The sequence below is a fragment of the Pristiophorus japonicus genome, chromosome 3 (assembly GCF_044704955.1).
Source record: "Pristiophorus japonicus isolate sPriJap1 chromosome 3, sPriJap1.hap1, whole genome shotgun sequence".
Lineage (NCBI taxonomy): Eukaryota > Metazoa > Chordata > Chondrichthyes > Pristiophoridae > Pristiophorus > Pristiophorus japonicus.
In genome coordinates, this window is record NC_091979.1 from 3,597,868 (window position 1) to 3,615,401 (window position 17,534).

At 54.3% G+C, this 17,534-nt stretch overlaps 1 protein-coding gene across 9 annotated transcripts in view; it reads left to right on the forward strand.

The window, feature by feature from the left end:
- The window catches only part of LOC139259631 (tensin-1-like), an 875,917-nt gene that overhangs the window by 693,673 nt on the left and 164,710 nt on the right, over positions 1 to 17,534 (forward strand). For all 9 annotated transcript variants that reach the window (XM_070875129.1, XM_070875131.1, XM_070875130.1 and 6 more), the window contains 2 exons: positions 1,909 to 1,974; positions 10,406 to 10,522. In XM_070875129.1, coding sequence (XP_070731230.1) covers positions 1,909 to 1,974; positions 10,406 to 10,522 — 183 coding nt within the window. The remainder of the gene's footprint in view (positions 1 to 1,908; positions 1,975 to 10,405; positions 10,523 to 17,534) is intronic.

Sequence of the window (17,534 nt, forward strand, 5' to 3'; positions counted from 1 at the left end):
GCCAGTCTGATGCACTGCACATATTAAAGGTCACGTATTTTTAAAAAAGCTAAAATGAGCCGAAAGGCTCTTGAACTGTTACATGTTTGACATGTTCTGAACTGCGAATTGCCGGCGCTCGCTGCGGGCTCCCTTAGGCTCAGAGGGTGGTCCTGAGCTCCACGCACAGAGCAAGGGAGGGCCCAGGCTCCATCCCAGGCCTGGTCTGAGTGAGCTCGGCTCAGCTGGCGAGACAACTGGAAGGTGACCGTCTTCACCCCCGGGTTACAGAAGGCAAATCAGCCAGGGTTCCTGCTCCTGATCCCTGCCCAGTGACCCCTGGGTTAGAGAGAGGGGAAATCAGCCAGGGTTCCTGCTCCTGATCCCCGCTCAGTGACCCCTGGGTTAGAGAGAGGGGAAATCAGCCAGGGTTCCTGCTCCTGATCACTGCCCAGTGACCCCTGGGTTAGAGAGAGGGGAAATCAGCCAGGGTTCCTGCTCCTGATCCCCGCTCAGTGACCCCTGGGTTAGAGAGAGGGGGAAATCAGCCAGGGTTCCTGCTCCTGATCACTGCCCAGTGACCCCTGGGTTAGAGAGAGAGGGAAATCAGCCAGGGTTCCTGCTCCTGATCACTGCCCAGTGACCCCTGGGTTAGAGAGAGGGGAAATCAGCCAGGGTTTCTGCTCCTGATCACTGCCCAGTGACCCCTGGGTTAGAGAGAGGGGAAATCAGCCAGGGTTCCTGCTCCTGATCACTGCCCAGTGACCCCTGGGTTAGAGAGAGGGGAAATTAGCCAGGGTTCTTGCTCCTGATCACTGCCCAGTGACCCCTGGGTTAGAGAGAGGGGAAATCAGCCAGGGTTCCTGCTCCTGATCCCCGCCCAGTGACCCCTGGGTTAGAGAGAGGGGAAATTAGCCATGGTTCCTGCTCCTGATCCCCGTCCAGTGACCCCTGGGTTAGAAACAGGGGAAATCAGCCAGGGTTCCTGCTCCTGATCACTGCCCAGTGACCCCTGGGTTACAGAAGGCAAATCAGCCAGGGTTCCTGTTCCTGATCACTGCCCAGTGACCCCTGGGTTAGAGAGAGGGGAAATCTATGAGATCCCCTCTCATTCTTCTGAACACCAGTGAATACAAGCCCAGTTGATCCAGTCTTTCTTGATATGTCAGTCCCGCCATCCCGGGTATCAGTCTGGTGAACCTTCGCTGCACTCCCTCAATAGCAAGAATGTCCTTCCTCAGGTTAGGAGACCAAAACTGTACACAATACTCCAGGTGTGGCCTCACCAAGGCCCTGTACAACTGTAGCAACACCTCCCTGCCCCTGTACTCAAATCCCCTCGCTATGAAGGCCAACATGCCATTTGCTTTCTTAACCGCCTGCTATACCTGCATGCCAACCTTCAATGGCTGATGTACCATGATACCCAGGTCTCGTTGCACCTCTCCTTTTCCTAATCTGTCACCATTCAGATAATAGTCTGTCTCTCTGTTTTTACCACCAAAGTGGATAACCTCACTTTTATCCACATTATACTTCATCTGCCATGCATTTGCCCACTCACCTAACCTATCCAAGTCACTCTGCAGCCTCACAGCATCCTCCTCGCAGCTCACACTGCCACCCAACTTAGTGTCATCCGCAAATTTGGAGATACTACATTTAATCCCCTCGTCTAAATCATTAATGTACAATGTAAACAGCTGGGGCCCCAGCACAGAACCTTGCGGTACCCCACTAGTCACTGCCTGCCATTCTGAAAAGTACCCATTTACTCCTACTCTTTGCTTCCTGTCTGCCAAGAAAGAGTGATGAACAAGAAAGGGAAGGTTTGGAATGGGCCGGTCCAACAGCTTTGTGTAGCGACATCAGCCGCTGTGTCACAGCCCCTGACTGATTACTATACATCTTTTTCATCTTCTCTCACAGATGACAGATTCCCCGAATACTCAAAGATCGAGTTAATTTTCTCCTTTGCTCCTGAGAAAATACAAGGTAGGCCTCAAGCTGGTCTGTTGCTGCACGTCACACTGAGCTTCACACATCAAAACACTCCCACGGCAGATACAGCACAGCGTACGAACAGCACTGTGCATTGATAGAGCAACTTTAACCTCATAAAACCACCCAAGGCCATTCACACAGAGAGTCGTTGACATCGAGCCACAGATGGAGACATCACAAGGAAAGCTACATCAGGACAGGTCAGAGAGGTGGGGTTTAAAAAGGGTCTTAAAGGAGCAGGGAGCGCACGGTTTCGTGCCCAGGCACGGTCTCCGATGGTGGAGCGATTAACTTCCGGGAGGCTCAGGAGGCCAGAATTGGAGGAACGCAGCGATCTCGGGGGTTGTGGGGCTGGAGGAGATCATAGAGATAGGGAGGGGCGAAGCCATGGAGGGATTTGAAAACAAGGATGAGCCTTTTATAAAGCAGGCTTTGCTGGACCAGGAACCAATGTAGGTCAGTGAGCACAGGGGGTGATGGGTGAGCGGGACATGGTGCGAGTTAGGACACGGGGCAGCGAGCACAGGGGGCGATGGGTGAGCAGGACTTGGTGCGAGTTAGGACACGGGTCAGCGAGCACAGGGGTGCGAGTTAGGACACGGGTCAGTGAGCACATGGGGTGATGGGTGAGCGGGACTGGGTGCGAGTTAGGACACGGGTCAGTGAGCACAGGGGGTGATGGGTGAGCAGGACTCGGTGCGAGTTAGGACACAGGGCACAGGGGGTGATGGGTGAGCGGGACTGGGTGTGAGCTAGGACACGGGGTCAGTGAGCACAGGGGGTGATGGGTGAGTGGGACTGGGTGTGAGTTAGGACACAGGGCACAGGGGGTGATGGGTGAGCGGGACTGGGTGTGAGCTAGGACACGGGGCAGTGAGCACAGGGGGTGATGGGTGGGTGGGACTGGGTGTGAGCTAGGACACGGGTCAGTGAGCACAGGGGGTGATGGGTGAGTGGGACTGGGTGTGAGTTAGGACACGGGGCAGTGAGCACAGGGGGTGATGGGTGGGTGGGACTGGGTGTGAGTTAGGACACGGGGCAGTGAGCACAGGGGGTGATGGGTGAGTGGGACTGGGTGTGAGTTAGGACACGGGGCAGTGAGCACAGGGGGTGATGGGTGAGTGGGACTGGGTGCGAGTTAGGACATGGGGCACAGGGGGTGATGGGTGGGTGGGACTGGGTGTGAGTTAGGACACGGGGCAGTGAGCACAGGGGGTGATGGGTGGGTGGGACTGGGTGCGAGTTAGGACACGGGGTCAGTGAGCACAGGGGGTGATGGGTGAGTGGGACTGGGTGCGAGTTAGGACATGGGGCAGTGAGCACAGGGGGTGATGGGTGAGTGGGACTGGGTGCGAGTTAGGACACGGGGCACAGGGGGTGATGGGTGAGCGGGACTGGGTGTGAGTTAGGACACGGGGTAGTGAGCACAGGGGGTGATGGGTGAGTGGGACTGGGTGCGAGTTAGGACACGGGTCAGTGAGCACAGGGGGTGATGGGTGAGTGGGACTGGGTGTGAGTTAGGACACGGGGCAGTGAGCACAGGGGGTGATGGGTGAGTGGGACTGGGTGCGAGTTAGGACACGGGTCAGTGAGCACAGGGGGTGATGGGTGAGTGGGATTGGGTGTGAGTTAGGATGAGCCTAAGTTTATGAAAGGTGAAGGGTCGGAGGCCATGTCTTTTCCCCACCATCGGTGGCCGTGCCTTCACCTGCCTGGGCCCCGAGCTCCGGAATTATCTCCCTAAACCTCTCCGTCTTTATACCTCTCTCTTTCCTTTTAAGACACTCCCTTGGCTCAGCTTTTAGTCACCCCGTCTAATATCCCGCTCATTGTCAATTTTTCTCTGATTCCGTGTGTGTCATGCACCTTGGGGCGTTTTACGATGTGAAAGATGGTACCTTCGCGCTATGCTCTGGAGGACCTGCGTAGGCCGATCAACGCCTCCCAATGGAAGATAACCCGAATGTGCGAAAATCTGCATGAGCCGCTCAGCCAGTTAAAGGGACCATGCACCCAGACAAGGGAGCATTCGTTGCAAGTTGTTGTTGTTGTAATTGTTTAGACATATGCAGTCGGCACCTCAAGTCGCTGGAGAAATACCACCAACGATGTCTCCACAAGATCCTACAAATCCCCTGGGAGGACAGACGCGTCCTCGACCAGGCCAACATCCCCAGCATCGAAGCACTGACCACACTCGACCAGCTCCACTGGGCAGGGCCACATTGTCCGCATGTCCCCAGACACGAGATTCCCTAAGCAAGCGCTCTACTCGGAACTCCTTCACGGCAAACGAGCCAAAGGTGGGCAGAGGAAACGTTACAGGGACACCCTCAAAGCCTCCCTGATAAAGTGCAACATCCCCACCGACACCTGGGAGTCCCTGGCCAAAGACCGCCCTAAGTGGAGGAAGAGCATCCGGGAGGGCGCTGAGCACCTCGAGTCTTGTCGCCGAGAGCATGCAGAAACCAAGCGCAGGCAGCGGAAGGAGCGTGCGGCAAACCAGTCCCACCCTCCCCTTCCCTCAACCACTGTCTGTCCCACCTGTGACAGGGACTGTGGTTCCCATATTGGACTGTTCAGTCACCTAAGGACTCATTCTAAGAGTGGAAGCAAGTCTTCCTCGATTCCGAGGGACTGCCTGTGATGATGATGTTTAGACATGGTGCACTCTCAGGCCGTCCCTCGGAGTTGAGGAAGACTTGCTTCCACATGAATGAGTTCTCTGGTGACCGATGAGCCCAATACGGTCCCTGTCACAGGTGGGCCAGACAGTGGTTGAGGGATAGGCTGGGTGTGGGGCCTGGGTTGTCGTGCACTCCTTCCGCTGCCTGCGCTTGGCTTCAACTTGCTCCTGACGACGAGACTCGAGGTGCTCAGCGCCCTCCCAGATGCTCTCCCTCCACTTAGGGCGGTCTGGTCTTTGGCCAGGGACTCCCAGATGTCGGTGGGGATGTTGCACTTTATCAGGGAGGCTTTGAGGGTGTCCCTGTAACGTTTCCCCTGCCCACCTGGGGCTCGCTTGCCGTGAAGGAGTTCAGAGTAGAGCGCTTGCTTTTTGTGTCGAGTATCGGGTTGCGGATGATGTGGCCTGCCCAGCGGAGCTGGTCGAGTGTGGTCAGTGCTTCGATGCTGGCGATGTTGGCCTGGCCGAGGACACTGACGCTGGTGTGCCGATCCTGCCGGTGGATTGGCACACAGCAGCCATGGAAACGTTGTGTTTTTGGCAAGAGGGATTGTAGGGGAGCTGGGAAGGAGACCTGTATATAAGCCAGCTCTTGTGATGACATGAAGTGCTCATGTTGGCGAATTATCAGCTGAACGTATCCCACACTCGCTCACCCAACACGCCACACAGACCTGTTTTCAGGCACAAAATCACCGCACGCTGACACAAGGAACTAAGTGGAAGGGGAGCTGATTTATGCAACTGGTACTGGTGGGATTGTGATATCAGTTACAAGCCTGTCACCACGGCAATGCGGTCGGCAAGACCCGCAGTGGATGACTTTATCAAGGATTGTGTGTGTTCTGTTTTGACCGTTTGAGGCTACCTTCCTGCTTGGACCCTCTCCTGTCCTCGTTACACCTCAGCTCCCTGAGGGGCAACGGTCCGAATCCCAGGGTCACAGGTTGGAAATCAGGGAGTGAGGTGTGAGAAGGGAAGTGGCAGTACGTTGGTTACCCAAAGGGGAATCAAGTTTGTGGAACAAGTTCCCAGCGAAGAACACTGAAGGGCCCAGTGTAAATGTGAGCTAAGGGCCAGATATGTTTCTGGAGGGAGAATTAATTGAGGCATGTGCTGAGAAGCTGGGTGGAGAGAGATGACTTCCACAGTTTGAGGGGACGCTGAGGGAGGGGAGGGGTCCCACAGTTTGAGGGTCGACCGAGGGAGGGGAGGGGTCCCACAGTTTGAGGGGAGGCTGAGGGAGGGGAGGGGTCCCACAGTTTGAGGGTAGACCGAGGGAGGGGAGGGGTCCCACAGTTTGAGGGTAGATGGAGGGAGGGGAGGGGTCCCACAGTTTGAGGGGAGGCTGAGGGAGGGGAGGGGTCCCACAGTTTGAGGGGAGGCTGAGGGAGGGGAGGGGTCCCACAGTTTGAGGGTAGATGGAGGGAGGGGAGGGGTCCCACAGTTTGAGGGTAGACCGAGGGAGGGGAGGGGTCCCACAGTTTGAGGGGAGGCTGAGGGAGGGGAGCCGCCCCACAGTTTGAGGGTCGACCGAGGGAGGGGAGGGGTCCCACAGTTTGAGGGTAGATGGAGGGAGGGAACGGTCCCACAGTTTGAGGGTAGATGGAGGGAGGGGAGGGGTCCCACAGTTTGAGGCCATGGGTACGAGTGAGTTTGAGTCGGTAACGGTGTGATGCCTCTTGGTTTATCAGAGTGAAGGTCGGTGGGAGAGTTGAGTAAGGCGGTGGTTTGGAAGTTAGGAGGGACATGACCTGAGGAGAGGCGAGGGAAATGGGAGACTCGGTGAGAGGGCAGGTCCTGTGAGACGGTTGTGTCTTTGTCTACCCCGGATTGTGTGTGCCCGGTGAGCAGGTTGAGTTGCACGTGCACCCAGCCTGGTTTGGGAGGCCAGTGTGTAAACCGAGGACCACAGGCACCGTTCTCTGGTTACACACAGACACTTGCAGTGTCTATAAAAAGGACACACAGATTTCTCAGCAGATTAAAATGAAAATGATAGTGTTTTCCTGAGAGATGGCATTTGACCGAGGCTCCTCACTATAATCAAGTGCTAGACTGATTACGAGTAGACAGATCGTCTATTTGATCCACGCGAAGCCTTTCCCACAGCTCAGCAATACATCACTGCTGAAGAGAAAGCAGACTCGCGTGCTGTTTGCATTTCGATAATGTCACGGACTGAGGGCCAGCATCGTGACGCAGTTCTCACTGCCGGCCGATGCTGAGCCCACAAGATACAGTCTGCTGCTTTCGCCAGCTGGTGCCATCGGTCCTGTCATCAATCGGGCTATTCGACCTGTGCGGGAGGCACCAAAGATCTTGCCAGACTCTGTGGAACTGTACCCCAGTGAGAGTCAGTGTGTGTGGGACTGTACCCCAGTGAGAGTCAGTGTGTGTGGGTCTGTACCCCAGTGAGAGTCAGTGTGTGTGGGTCTGTACCCCAGTGAGAGTCAGTGTGTGTGGGGCTGTACCCCAGTGAGAGTCAGTGTGTGTGGGTCTGTACCCCAGTGAGAGTCAGTGTGTGTGGGTCTGTACCCCAGTGAGAGTCAGTGTGTGTGGGGCTGTACCCCAGTGAGAGTCAGTGTGTGTGGGTCTGTACCCCAGTGAGAGTCAGTGTGTGTGGGACCCTTACCCCAGTGAGAGTCAGTGTGTGGGACTGTACCCCAGTGAGAGTCAGTGTGTGTGGGACCCGTACCCCAGTGAGAGTCAGTGTGTGTGGGACTGTACCCCAGTGAGAGTCAGTGTGTGTGGGACTGTACCCCAGTGAGAGTCAGTGTGTGTGGGACTGTACCCCAGTGAGAGTCAGTGTGTGTGGGACTGTAACCCAGTGAGAGTCAGTGTGCGTGGGACTGTACCCCAGTGAGAGTCAGTGTGTGTGGGACTGTACCCCAGTGAGAGTCAGTGTGTGTGGGACTGTACCCCAGTGAGAGTCAGTGTGTGTGGGACTGTACCCCAGTGAGAGTCAGTGTGTGTGGGACTGTAACCCAGTGAGAGTCAGTGTGCGTGGGACTGTACCCCAGTGAGAGTCAGTGTGTGTGGGACTGTACCCCAGTGAGAGTCAGTGTGTGTGGGACTGTACCCCAGTGAGAGTCAGTGTGTGTGGGACTGTACCCCAGTGAGAGTCAGTGTGTGTGGGACTGTACCCCAGTGAGAGTCAGTGTGTGTGGGACCCGTACCCCAGTGAGAGTCATTGTGTGTGGGACTGTACCCCAGTGAGAGTCAGTGTGTGTGGGACTGTACCCCAGTGAGAGTCAGTGTGTGTGGGACTGTACCCCAGTGAGAGTCAGTGTGTGTGGGACTGTACCCCAGTGAGAGTCAGTGTGTGTGGGACTGTACCCCAGTGAGAGTCAGTGTGCGTGGGACTGTACCCCAGTGAGAGTCAGTGTGTGTGGGACTGTATCCCAGTGAGAGTCAGTGTATGTGGGACTGTACCCCAGTGAGAGTCAGTGTGTGTGGGACTGTACCCCAGTGAGAGTCAGTGTGTGTGGGACTGTACCCCAGTGAGAGTCAGTGTATGTGGGACTGTACCCCAGTGAGAGTCAGTGTATGTGGGACTGTACCCCAGTGAGAGTCAGTGTATGTGGGACTGTACCCCAGTGAGAGTCAGTGTGTGTGGGACTATACCCCAGTGAGAGTCAGTGTATGTGGGACTGTACCCCAGTGAGAGTCAGTGTGTGTGGGACTGTACCCCAGTGAGAGTCAGTGTATGTGGGACTGTACCCCAGTGAGAGTCAGTGTATGTGGGACTGTACCCCAGTGAGAGTCAGTGTGTGTGGGACTGTACCCCAGTGAGAGTCAGTGTATGTGGGACTGTACCCCAGTGAGAGTCAGTGTGTGGGACTGTACCCCAGTGAGAGTCAGTGTGTGTGGGACTGTACCCCAGTGAGAGTCAGTGTGTGTGGGACTGTACCCCAGTGAGAGTCAGTGTGTGTGGGACTGTACCCCAGTGAGAGTCAGTGTGTGTGGGAATGTACCCCAGTGAGAGTCAGTGTATGTGGGACTGTACCCCAGTGAGAGTCAGTGTGTGGGACTGTACCCCAGTGAGAGTCAGTGTGTGTGGGACTGTACCCCAGTGAGAGTCAGTGTGTGTGGGACTGTACCCCAGTGAGAGTCAGTGTGTGTGGGACTGTACCCCAGTGAGAGTCAGTGTGTGTGGGACTGTACCCCAGTGAGAGTCAGTGTGTGTGGGACTGTACCCCAGTGAGAGTCAGTGTGTGTGGGACTGTACCCCAGTGAGAGTCAGTGTGTGTGGGACTGTACCCCAGTGAGAGTCAGTGTGTGTGGGACAGTACCCCAGTGAGAGTCAGTGTGTGTGGGACTGTACCCCAGTGAGAGTCAGTGTGTGTGGGACTGTACCCCAGTGAGAGTCAGTGCGTGTGGGACTGTACCCCAGTGAGAGTCAGTGTGTGTGGGACAGTACCCCAGTGAGAGTCAGTGTGTGTGGGACTGTACCCCAGTGAGAGTCAGTGTGTGTGGGACTGTACCCCAGTGAGAGTCAGTGCGTGTGGGACTGTACCCCAGTGAGAGTCAGTGTGTGTGGGACCTGTACCCCAGTGAGAGTCAGTGTGTGTGGGACTGTACCCCAGTGAGAGTCAGTGTGTGTGGGGCAGTACCCCAGTGAGAGTCAGTGTGTGTGGGACTGTACCCCAGTGAGAGTCAGTGTGTGTGGGACTGTACCCCAGTGAGAGTCAGTGTGTGTGGGACTGTACCCCAGTGAGAGTCAGTGTGTGTGGGACTGTACCCCAGTGAGAGTCAGTGTGTGTGGGACTGTACCCCAGTGAGAGTCCGTGTGTGTGGGACTGTACCCCAGTGAGAGTCAGTGTGTGGGACTGTACCCCAGTGAGAGTCAGTGTGTGTGGGACCCGTACCCCAGTGAGAGTCAGTGTGTGTGGGACTGTACCCCAGTGAGAGTCAGTGTGTGTGGGACCCGTACCCCAGTGAGAGTCAGTGTATGTGGGACTGTACCCCAGTGAGAGTCAGTGTGTGTGGGACTGTGCCCCAGTGAGAGTCAGTGTGTGTGGGACTGTACCCCAGTGAGAGTCAGTGTGTGTGGGACTGTACCCCAGTGAGAGTCAGTGTGTGTGGGACTGTACCCCAGTGAGAGTCAGTGTGTGTGGGACTGTACCCCAGTGAGAGTCAGTGTGTGTGGGACTGTGCCCCAGTGAGAGTCAGTGTGTGTGGGACTGTACCCCAGTGAGAGTCAGTGTGTGTGGGACTGTACCCCAGTGAGAGTCAGTGTGTGTGGGACTGTACCCCAGTGAGAGTCAGTGTGTGTGGGAACCGTACCCCAGTGAGAGTCAGTGTGTGTGGGACTGTACCCCAGTGAGAGTCAGTGTGTGTGGGACTGTGCCCCAGTGAGAGTCAGTGTGTGTGGGACTGTACCCCAGTGAGAGTCAGTGTGTGTGGGACTGTACCCCAGTGAGTGTCAGTGTGTGTGGGACTGTACCCCAGTGAGTGTCAGTGTGTGTGGGACTGTACCCCAGTGAGAGTCAGTGTGTGTGGGACTGTACCCCAGTGAGAGCCAGTGTCTGTGGGACTGTACCCCAGTGAGAGTCAGTGTGTGTGGGACTGTACCCCAGTGAGTGTCAGTGTGTGTGGGACTGTACCCCAGTGAGTGTCAGTGTGTGTGGGACTGTACCCCAGTGAGTGTCAGTGTATGTGGGACTGTACCCCAGTGAGTGTCAGTGTGCAGTGCTCTGTAACCTACGTCTTTGTCTCTTCCATGTGTGGCAGGAATGGAGCATCTGGAGAACGGGCCCAGTGTCTCCGTGGATTATAATACTGCCGACCCCTTGATCCGATGGGACTCCTACGAGAACTTTAATGCTCAGCGAGAGGACAACGCAGAGGGTAAGTACGGTGAAAGCGGAGTCACATGCTCAGATCAAGCTGCCCTGCCTTGCCCTGTCTGCAGTTACTCTGCTGTCCATAGTGATGGCCCCATGGATAGAGGCCCTGGATTGATGCAAGTTGGTATTGTTGTTGACCGTGAAGTCATTGGGAGTACTGGAGTAATACAGTCTAGGTCCCGCTCCCCACAGCTCCCCCTGCCCCCCGCGCTCCACTCCCGTGTCTTACCAGGCTCACAGGGGCTGGTGCACTCACTTATAGGGGCATAAAGCCCAGCGTGAGGCCGCTCAGGGCTCAGGGCTCAGGACTCAGGACTCAGGCCAGCCCCATACTGGGTATGGAGTAACCATGGTGATGGAAGCGCCTCTCCCCATCCCCGCTCCCTTCTACCCCGCTCCCTCCCTCGCCCCCTCCCCGCCCCCGCTCTCTCACGCTCCCCACCCCCTTCTACCCTGCTCCCTCCCCGCCCCCGCCCCCTCTCCCTGCTCCATTCTACCCCGCCGTCGCTGCTCTCCCCCCATCGGCTGCCCCTCTCATTCACCGAACGCCCCGTGTCTGATTATTTCCAAGACTGGCCCCTGCTCTCCTGAAGTCAGCGCTCTCTGGAGGTCCAGTTCCAGACACAGCACCCAAACCACTGATTCCTCAGCCCAGGAGCCGCTGTTCATGTGTAAGCTTGGGCTGTGAGCGTTGGCTTGACATTCAACCATGTAGGGCATCACAGCCAAAACCCATTCTGTGCTCAGCTGATACACCACACACACACTCACACACTCACTCACTCACTCACTCACAGACACATACATAAACACTCACTCACGGGGACACACACACTCACACTCACACACACGCGCGCACACACACACACAGGGAAACACTCACTCACTCACTTACTCTCACACTCACTCACTCACACTCACACACTCACACTCACGCTTACGCTCTCACTCACTCACTCACACTCACTCTCTCACACTCATACTCTCACACTCACTCACACACACACACACACACACACACACAAACACTCACTCACACTCACACTCACTCACACGTTCACACTCACTCACTCACTCACTCACACTCATACTCTCACACTCACTCACACACACACACTCACTCACTCACTCACTCACACTCACACACACACTCACACACACACTCACACACTCACGCTCTCACACTCACACTCACACACTCATACTCACTCACACTCACACTCACTCGCACTCACTCACACTCACTCACTCACTCACTCTCTCACACTCATACTCTCACACTCACTCACACACACTCACACACTCACGCTCCCGCACTCACTCACTCACTCACTCACTCACTCACTTACTCTCACTCACTCACTCACTCACACTCTCACACTCACACACTCTCACTCACTCACTCACACACTCACACTTACACAGAGACACACACAGATGCATACATACATAAGAACATGAGAAATAGGAGCAGGAGTAGGCCATTCAGCCCCTCGAGCTCCGCCATTTAATACGATCATGGACTCAGCTCCAGTTCCCCGCCCGCTCCCTTATCCCCTTGACCTCTCTCACACATCGAACTATAGAAAGCTGCAGAACAGCAGGAGGCCAATCGTCCCACCATGCCCGTGCCAGCTCTTTAAAAGAGCAGACCTGCTTATTCCCACAAAACCGCTTTTTGTCCGTAACCCTGTAAGGTCCTCACTGTCATACACACTCTTACAGTCAGGGTCTCCGGCTGACCGATTGTGTCGCCCTGCCCAGCCTCAGCACACTGCGGCTAATTGTAGCCCTGTATCCATACCCTTACCCTGATACCCCCAGCGTCAGACGGGAGGCTCTCTTTGTTTCCTGTGAGGGGCCGGAGGTCTGTCCTTTCTGGACTGCGTGCTCTCTGCAGGAAGCTTGGAATGATATCCCCGGGCTCGAGTTTCTCACTGCTATTCTGACAGGGCGCCCCTCTGGTGCTGATGGCACTGGGAGGGTTTTATCTTTCAGACAGGTGGCCTGCTTGGTGCGCCTGCCCTGATTTACGGCGGAGAGGTGCGGAAGGGTTACGTGGAGCTGTCGGTATCAGCACCAGCTCAGCGCGCACGGGGTAACAGCGGGAGCAAGCCGGCAGGACTCCCTGCCTCCACGACTAATCCCTCCGGGATGCCGGTGTGTTGGGAGCGGGGAAGGGTCGAGTGGCAGGACGGCAGATGGGGGCAAACCAAACTGTGGCCAATTCTGTGCACCGTGCTTTAGGGAGAACGTCAAGGCCGTGGGGAGGGTGCAGAGGGAGATTTACTCGAACCAGGGACGAGGGACTTCAGTGACGTGGGGAGACTGGAGAAGCTGGGGTTGGTCTCCGTTAGAGCAGAGGGGGTTAAGGGGGAGATTTAATCCGAGGTGTTCAAAATGATGGAGTGTTTTGATAGAACAGATCGGGAGAAACCGATCCCGGGGCAGGAGGGTCAGTAACCAGAGGGACACAGATTGACGATAATCGGCGATGGAACCAGAGGGGGAGATGGGGAGAATGTGTTTACGCAGCGAGTTGTTGTGATCGGGAACGCGCTGCCTGAAAGGGCGGTGGGAGCAGATTCAATAGTAACTTTCAAACCGGGAATTGAAAAGAGAAATGTGCAGGGCTGTGGGGAAAGAGCGGGGAGTGGGACTGATTGGATCGCTCTGTCACAGAGCCGGCACAGGCTCAATGGGCCCAATGGGATCCTCCTGTGCTGTAAGATTCTAGTGCCTCCCACATTGTTGTTCTGGTTACGAGCTCCATACTGAAATCCCATTCTTCCCCGTCGACAGTTCCACCCTCCACTATTCCCTGCGGTGGGCTTAAAGACCGCCTGCATGATAAGTACATAAGGACATCAGAAATAGGAACAGGAGTAGACCATACGGCCCCTCGAGCCTGCTCCGCCATTCAATAAGACCATGGCTGATCTGATCGTGGACTCGGCTCCACCTCCCCGCCCGCTCCCCTTAACCCCTTATCCCCTTATTGGTTAAGAAACTGTCTTAAATTTATTCAATGACCCAGCCTCCACAGCTCTCTGAGGCAGCGAATTCCACAGATTTACAACCCTCTGAGAGAAGAAATTCCTCCTCATCTCAGTTTTAAATGGGCAGTTTAAATGGAACGTTGGCCTTTCTCTCGGGGGCAGAGTACAAAGGGGAGGAGGTGAGGTTTCACCTGGACAGAGCTTGGGTCAGATCTCATCTGGAGTCACTGCGTCCAGTTCTCGGCCTCGGAGGGGGAGGCAGATACCGCAGGCTGGTACCCAGGGCTGAGAGGGTTAAATGATGATGGTGGGGGGGTGGGTTTGGGGGATATGGGGAGAAGGTGGGTAGGTGGGGTTGGGGGATATGGGGAGAGGGGGGTAGGAGAGATAGAGGGTGAGAAAGACTGAGTGGGGGAGACTGATAGAGATTAAGTGAGAGAGACAGACGAAGAAAGGCAGATCGGGAGAGGGACAGCAAGAGAGAGAAGAAAGAAAGAGGGAGAGACAGAGGGGAGAGGGACATATATAGAGGATGGAGAAAGACAGAGCGAGAAAGAGAGGGGGGAGAGGGAAGATAGTGACAGAGAATGGGGAGCATCAGAGACAGAGAGAGAGAGTGATAGAGATAGACAGAAAGTGAAAGACAAAGGGGACAGAGGGAGATAGAGAACAGACAGAAAAAGATAGGAGAAAGAGACAAAGAGACTGGGAGAGAGAGCGAGAGCGAGCGAGAGACAGAATGAGAGAAGGAAGAAAGAATAGAGAGGCAGAGAGTAAGGCAGAAACAGAAAGAGAGGGGGGTGGAACCAGAGAGCGAGGACGAGTTTGAGAGAGGGGAAGAGTTTGAGAGAGAGGAAGAGTTTGAGAGAGAGGAAGAGTTTGAGAGAGAGGAAGAGTTTGTGAGAGGGGAAGAGTTTGAGAGAGGGGAAGAGTTTGAGAGAGAGGACGAGATTGAGAGAGGGGAAGAGTTTGAGAGAGAGGACGAGATTGAGAGAGGGGAAGAGTTTGAGAGAGGGGAAGAGTTTGAGAGAGGAGAAGAGTTTGAGAGAGGGGAAGAGTTTGAGAGAGGGGAAGAGTTTGAGAGAGGGGAAGAGTTTGAGAGAGGGGAAGAGTTTGAGAGAGAGGACGAGATTGAGAGAGGGGAAGAGTTTGAGAGAGGGGAAGAGTTTGCGAGAGGAGAAGAGTTTGAGAGAGGGGAAGAGTTTGAGAGAGGGGAAGAGTTTGAGAGAGGGGACGAGTTTGAGAGAGGGGACGAGTTTGAGAGAGGGGAAGAGTTTGAGAGAGAGGACGAGATTGAGAGAGGGGAAGAGTTTGAGAGAGGGGAAGAGTTTGAGAGAGGAGAAGAGTTTGAGAGAGGGGAAGAGTTTGAGAGAGAGGACGAGATTGAGAGAGGGGAAGAGTTTGAGAGAGGGGAAGAGTTTGAGAGAGAGGACGAGATTGAGAGAGGGGAAGAGTTTGAGAGAGGGGAAGAGTTTGAGAGAGGAGAAGAGTTTGAGAGAGGGGAAGAGTTTGAGAGAGGGGAAGAGTTTGAGAGAGGGGAAGAGTTTGAGAGAGGGGACGAGTTTGAGAGAGGGGAAGAGTTTGAGAGAGGAGAAGAGTTTGAGAGAGGGGAAGAGTTTGAGAGAGGGGAAGAGTTTGAGAGAGGGGACGAGTTTGAGAGAGGGGAAGAGTTTGAGAGAGGGGAAGAGTTTGAGAGAGAGGACGAGATTGAGAGAGGGGAAGAGTTTGAGAGAGGGGAAGAGTTTGAGAGAGGGGAAGAGTTTGAGAGAGAGGACGAGTTTGAGAGAGGACGAGTTTGAGAGAGAGGACGAGTTTGAGAGAGAGCACGAGTTTGAGAGAGAGGAAGAGTTTGAGAGAGGGGAAGTGTTTGAGAGAGAGGAAGAGTTTGAGAGAGAGGAAGAGTTTGAGAGAGAGGAAGAGTTTGAGAGAGAGGAAGAGTTTGAGAGAGAGGACGAGATTGAGAGAGGGGAAGAGTTTGAGAGAGGGGAAGAGTTTGAGAGAGGAGAAGAGTTTGAGAGAGGGGAAGAGTTTGCGAGAGAGGACGAGTTTGAGAGAGAGGATGAGTTTGAGAGAGAGGAAGAGTTTGAGAGAGGGGAAGTGTTTGAGAGAGAGGAAGAGTTTGAGAGAGAGGAAGAGTTTGAGAGAGAGGAAGAGTTTGAGAGAGAGGAAGAGTTTGAGAGAGAGGAAGAGTTTGAGAGAGAGGAAGAGTTTGAGAGAGAGGAAGAGTTTGAGAGAGGGGAAGAGTTTGAGAGAGGGGAAGAGTTTGAGAGAGGGGAAGAGTTTGAGAGAGGGGAAGAGTTTGAGAGAGAGGATGAGTTTGAGAGAGAGGAAGAGTTTGAGAGAGAGGAAGAGTTTGAGAGAGGGGAAGAGTTTGAGAGAGGGGAAGAGTTTGAGAGAGGGGAAGAGTTTGAGAGAGGGGAAGAGTTTGAGAGAGGGGAAGAGTTTGAGAGAGGGGAAGAGTTTGAGAGAGAGGAAGAGTTTGAGAGAGGGGAAGAGTTTGAGAGAGGGGAAGAGTTTGAGAGAGAGGAAGAGTTTGAGAGAGGGGAAGAGTTTGAGAGAGGGGAAGAGTTTGAGAGAGAGGAAGAGTTTGAGAGAGAGGAAGAGTTTGAGAGAGAGGAAGAGTTTGAGAGAGAGGAAGAGTTTGAGAGAGAGGAAGAGTTTGAGAGAGGGAAGAGTTTGAGAGAGAAGAAGAGTTTGAGAGAGAGGAAGAGTTTGAGAGAGAGGAAGAGTTTGAGAGAGAGGAAGAGTTTGAGAGAGAGGAAGAGTTTGAGAGAGAGGAAGAGTTTGAGAGAGAGGAAGAGTTTGAGAGAGGGGAAGAGTTTGAGAGAGGGGAAGAGTTTGAGAGAGAGGACGAGTTTGAGAGAGGGGAAGAGTTTGAGAGAGGAGAAGAGTTTGAGAGAGGTGAAGAGTTTGAGAGAGGGGAAGAGTTTGAGAGAGGGGAAGAGTTTGAGAGAGGGGACGAGTTTGAGAGAGGGGAAGAGTTTGAGAGAGGGGAAGAGTTTGAGAGAGAGGACGAGATTGAGAGAGGGGAAGAGTTTGAGAGAGGGGAAGAGTTTGAGAGAGGGGAAGAGTTTGAGAGAGGGGAAGAGTTTGAGAGAGAGGACGAGTTTGAGAGAGGACGAGTTTGAGAGAGAGGACGAGTTTGAGAGAGAGCACGAGTTTGAGAGAGAGGAAGAGTTTGAGAGAGGGGAAGTGTTTGAGAGAGAGGAAGAGTTTAAGAGAGGGGAAGAGTTTGAGAGAGAGGAAGAGTTTGAGAGAGAGGAAGAGTTTGAGAGAGAGGAAGAGTTTGAGAGAGAGGAAGAGTTTGAGAGAGGGGAAGAGTTTGAGAGAGGGGAAGAGTTTGAGAGAGGAGAAGAGTTTGAGAGAGGGGAAGAGTTTGAGAGAGAGGACGAGTTTGAGAGAGGACGAGTTTGAGAGAGAGGACGAGTTGAGAGAGAGGACGAGTTTGAGAGAGAGGAAGAGTTTGAGAGAGGGGAAGTGTTTGAGAGAGAGGAAGAGTTTGAGAGAGAGGAAGAGTTTGAGAGAGAGGAAGAGTTTGAGAGAGAGGAAGAGTTTGAGAGAGAGGAAGAGTTTGAGAGAGAGGAAGAGTTTGAGAGAGAGGAAGAGTTTGAGAGAGAGGAAGAGTTTGAGAGAGAGGAGAGTTTGAGAGAGGGAAGAGTTTGAGAGAGGGAAGAGTTTGAGAGAGGGGCCGCGAAGAGTTTGAGAGAGGGGAAGAGTTTGAGAGAGGGGAAGAGTTTGAGAGAGGGGAAGAGTTTGAGAGAGGGGAAGAGTTTGAGAGAGGGGAAGAGTTTGAGAGAGAGGAAGAGTTTGAGAGAGAGGAAGAGTTTGAGAGAGAGGAAGAGTTTGAGAGAGAGGAAGAGTTTGAGAGAGGGGAAGAGTTTGAGAGAGGGGAAGAGTTTGAGAGAGGGGAAGAGTTTGAGAGAGGGAAGAGTTTGAGAGAGGGGAAGAGTTTGAGAGAGGGGAAGAGTTTGAGAGAGGGGAAGAGTTTGAGAGAGGGGAAGAGTTTGAGAGAGG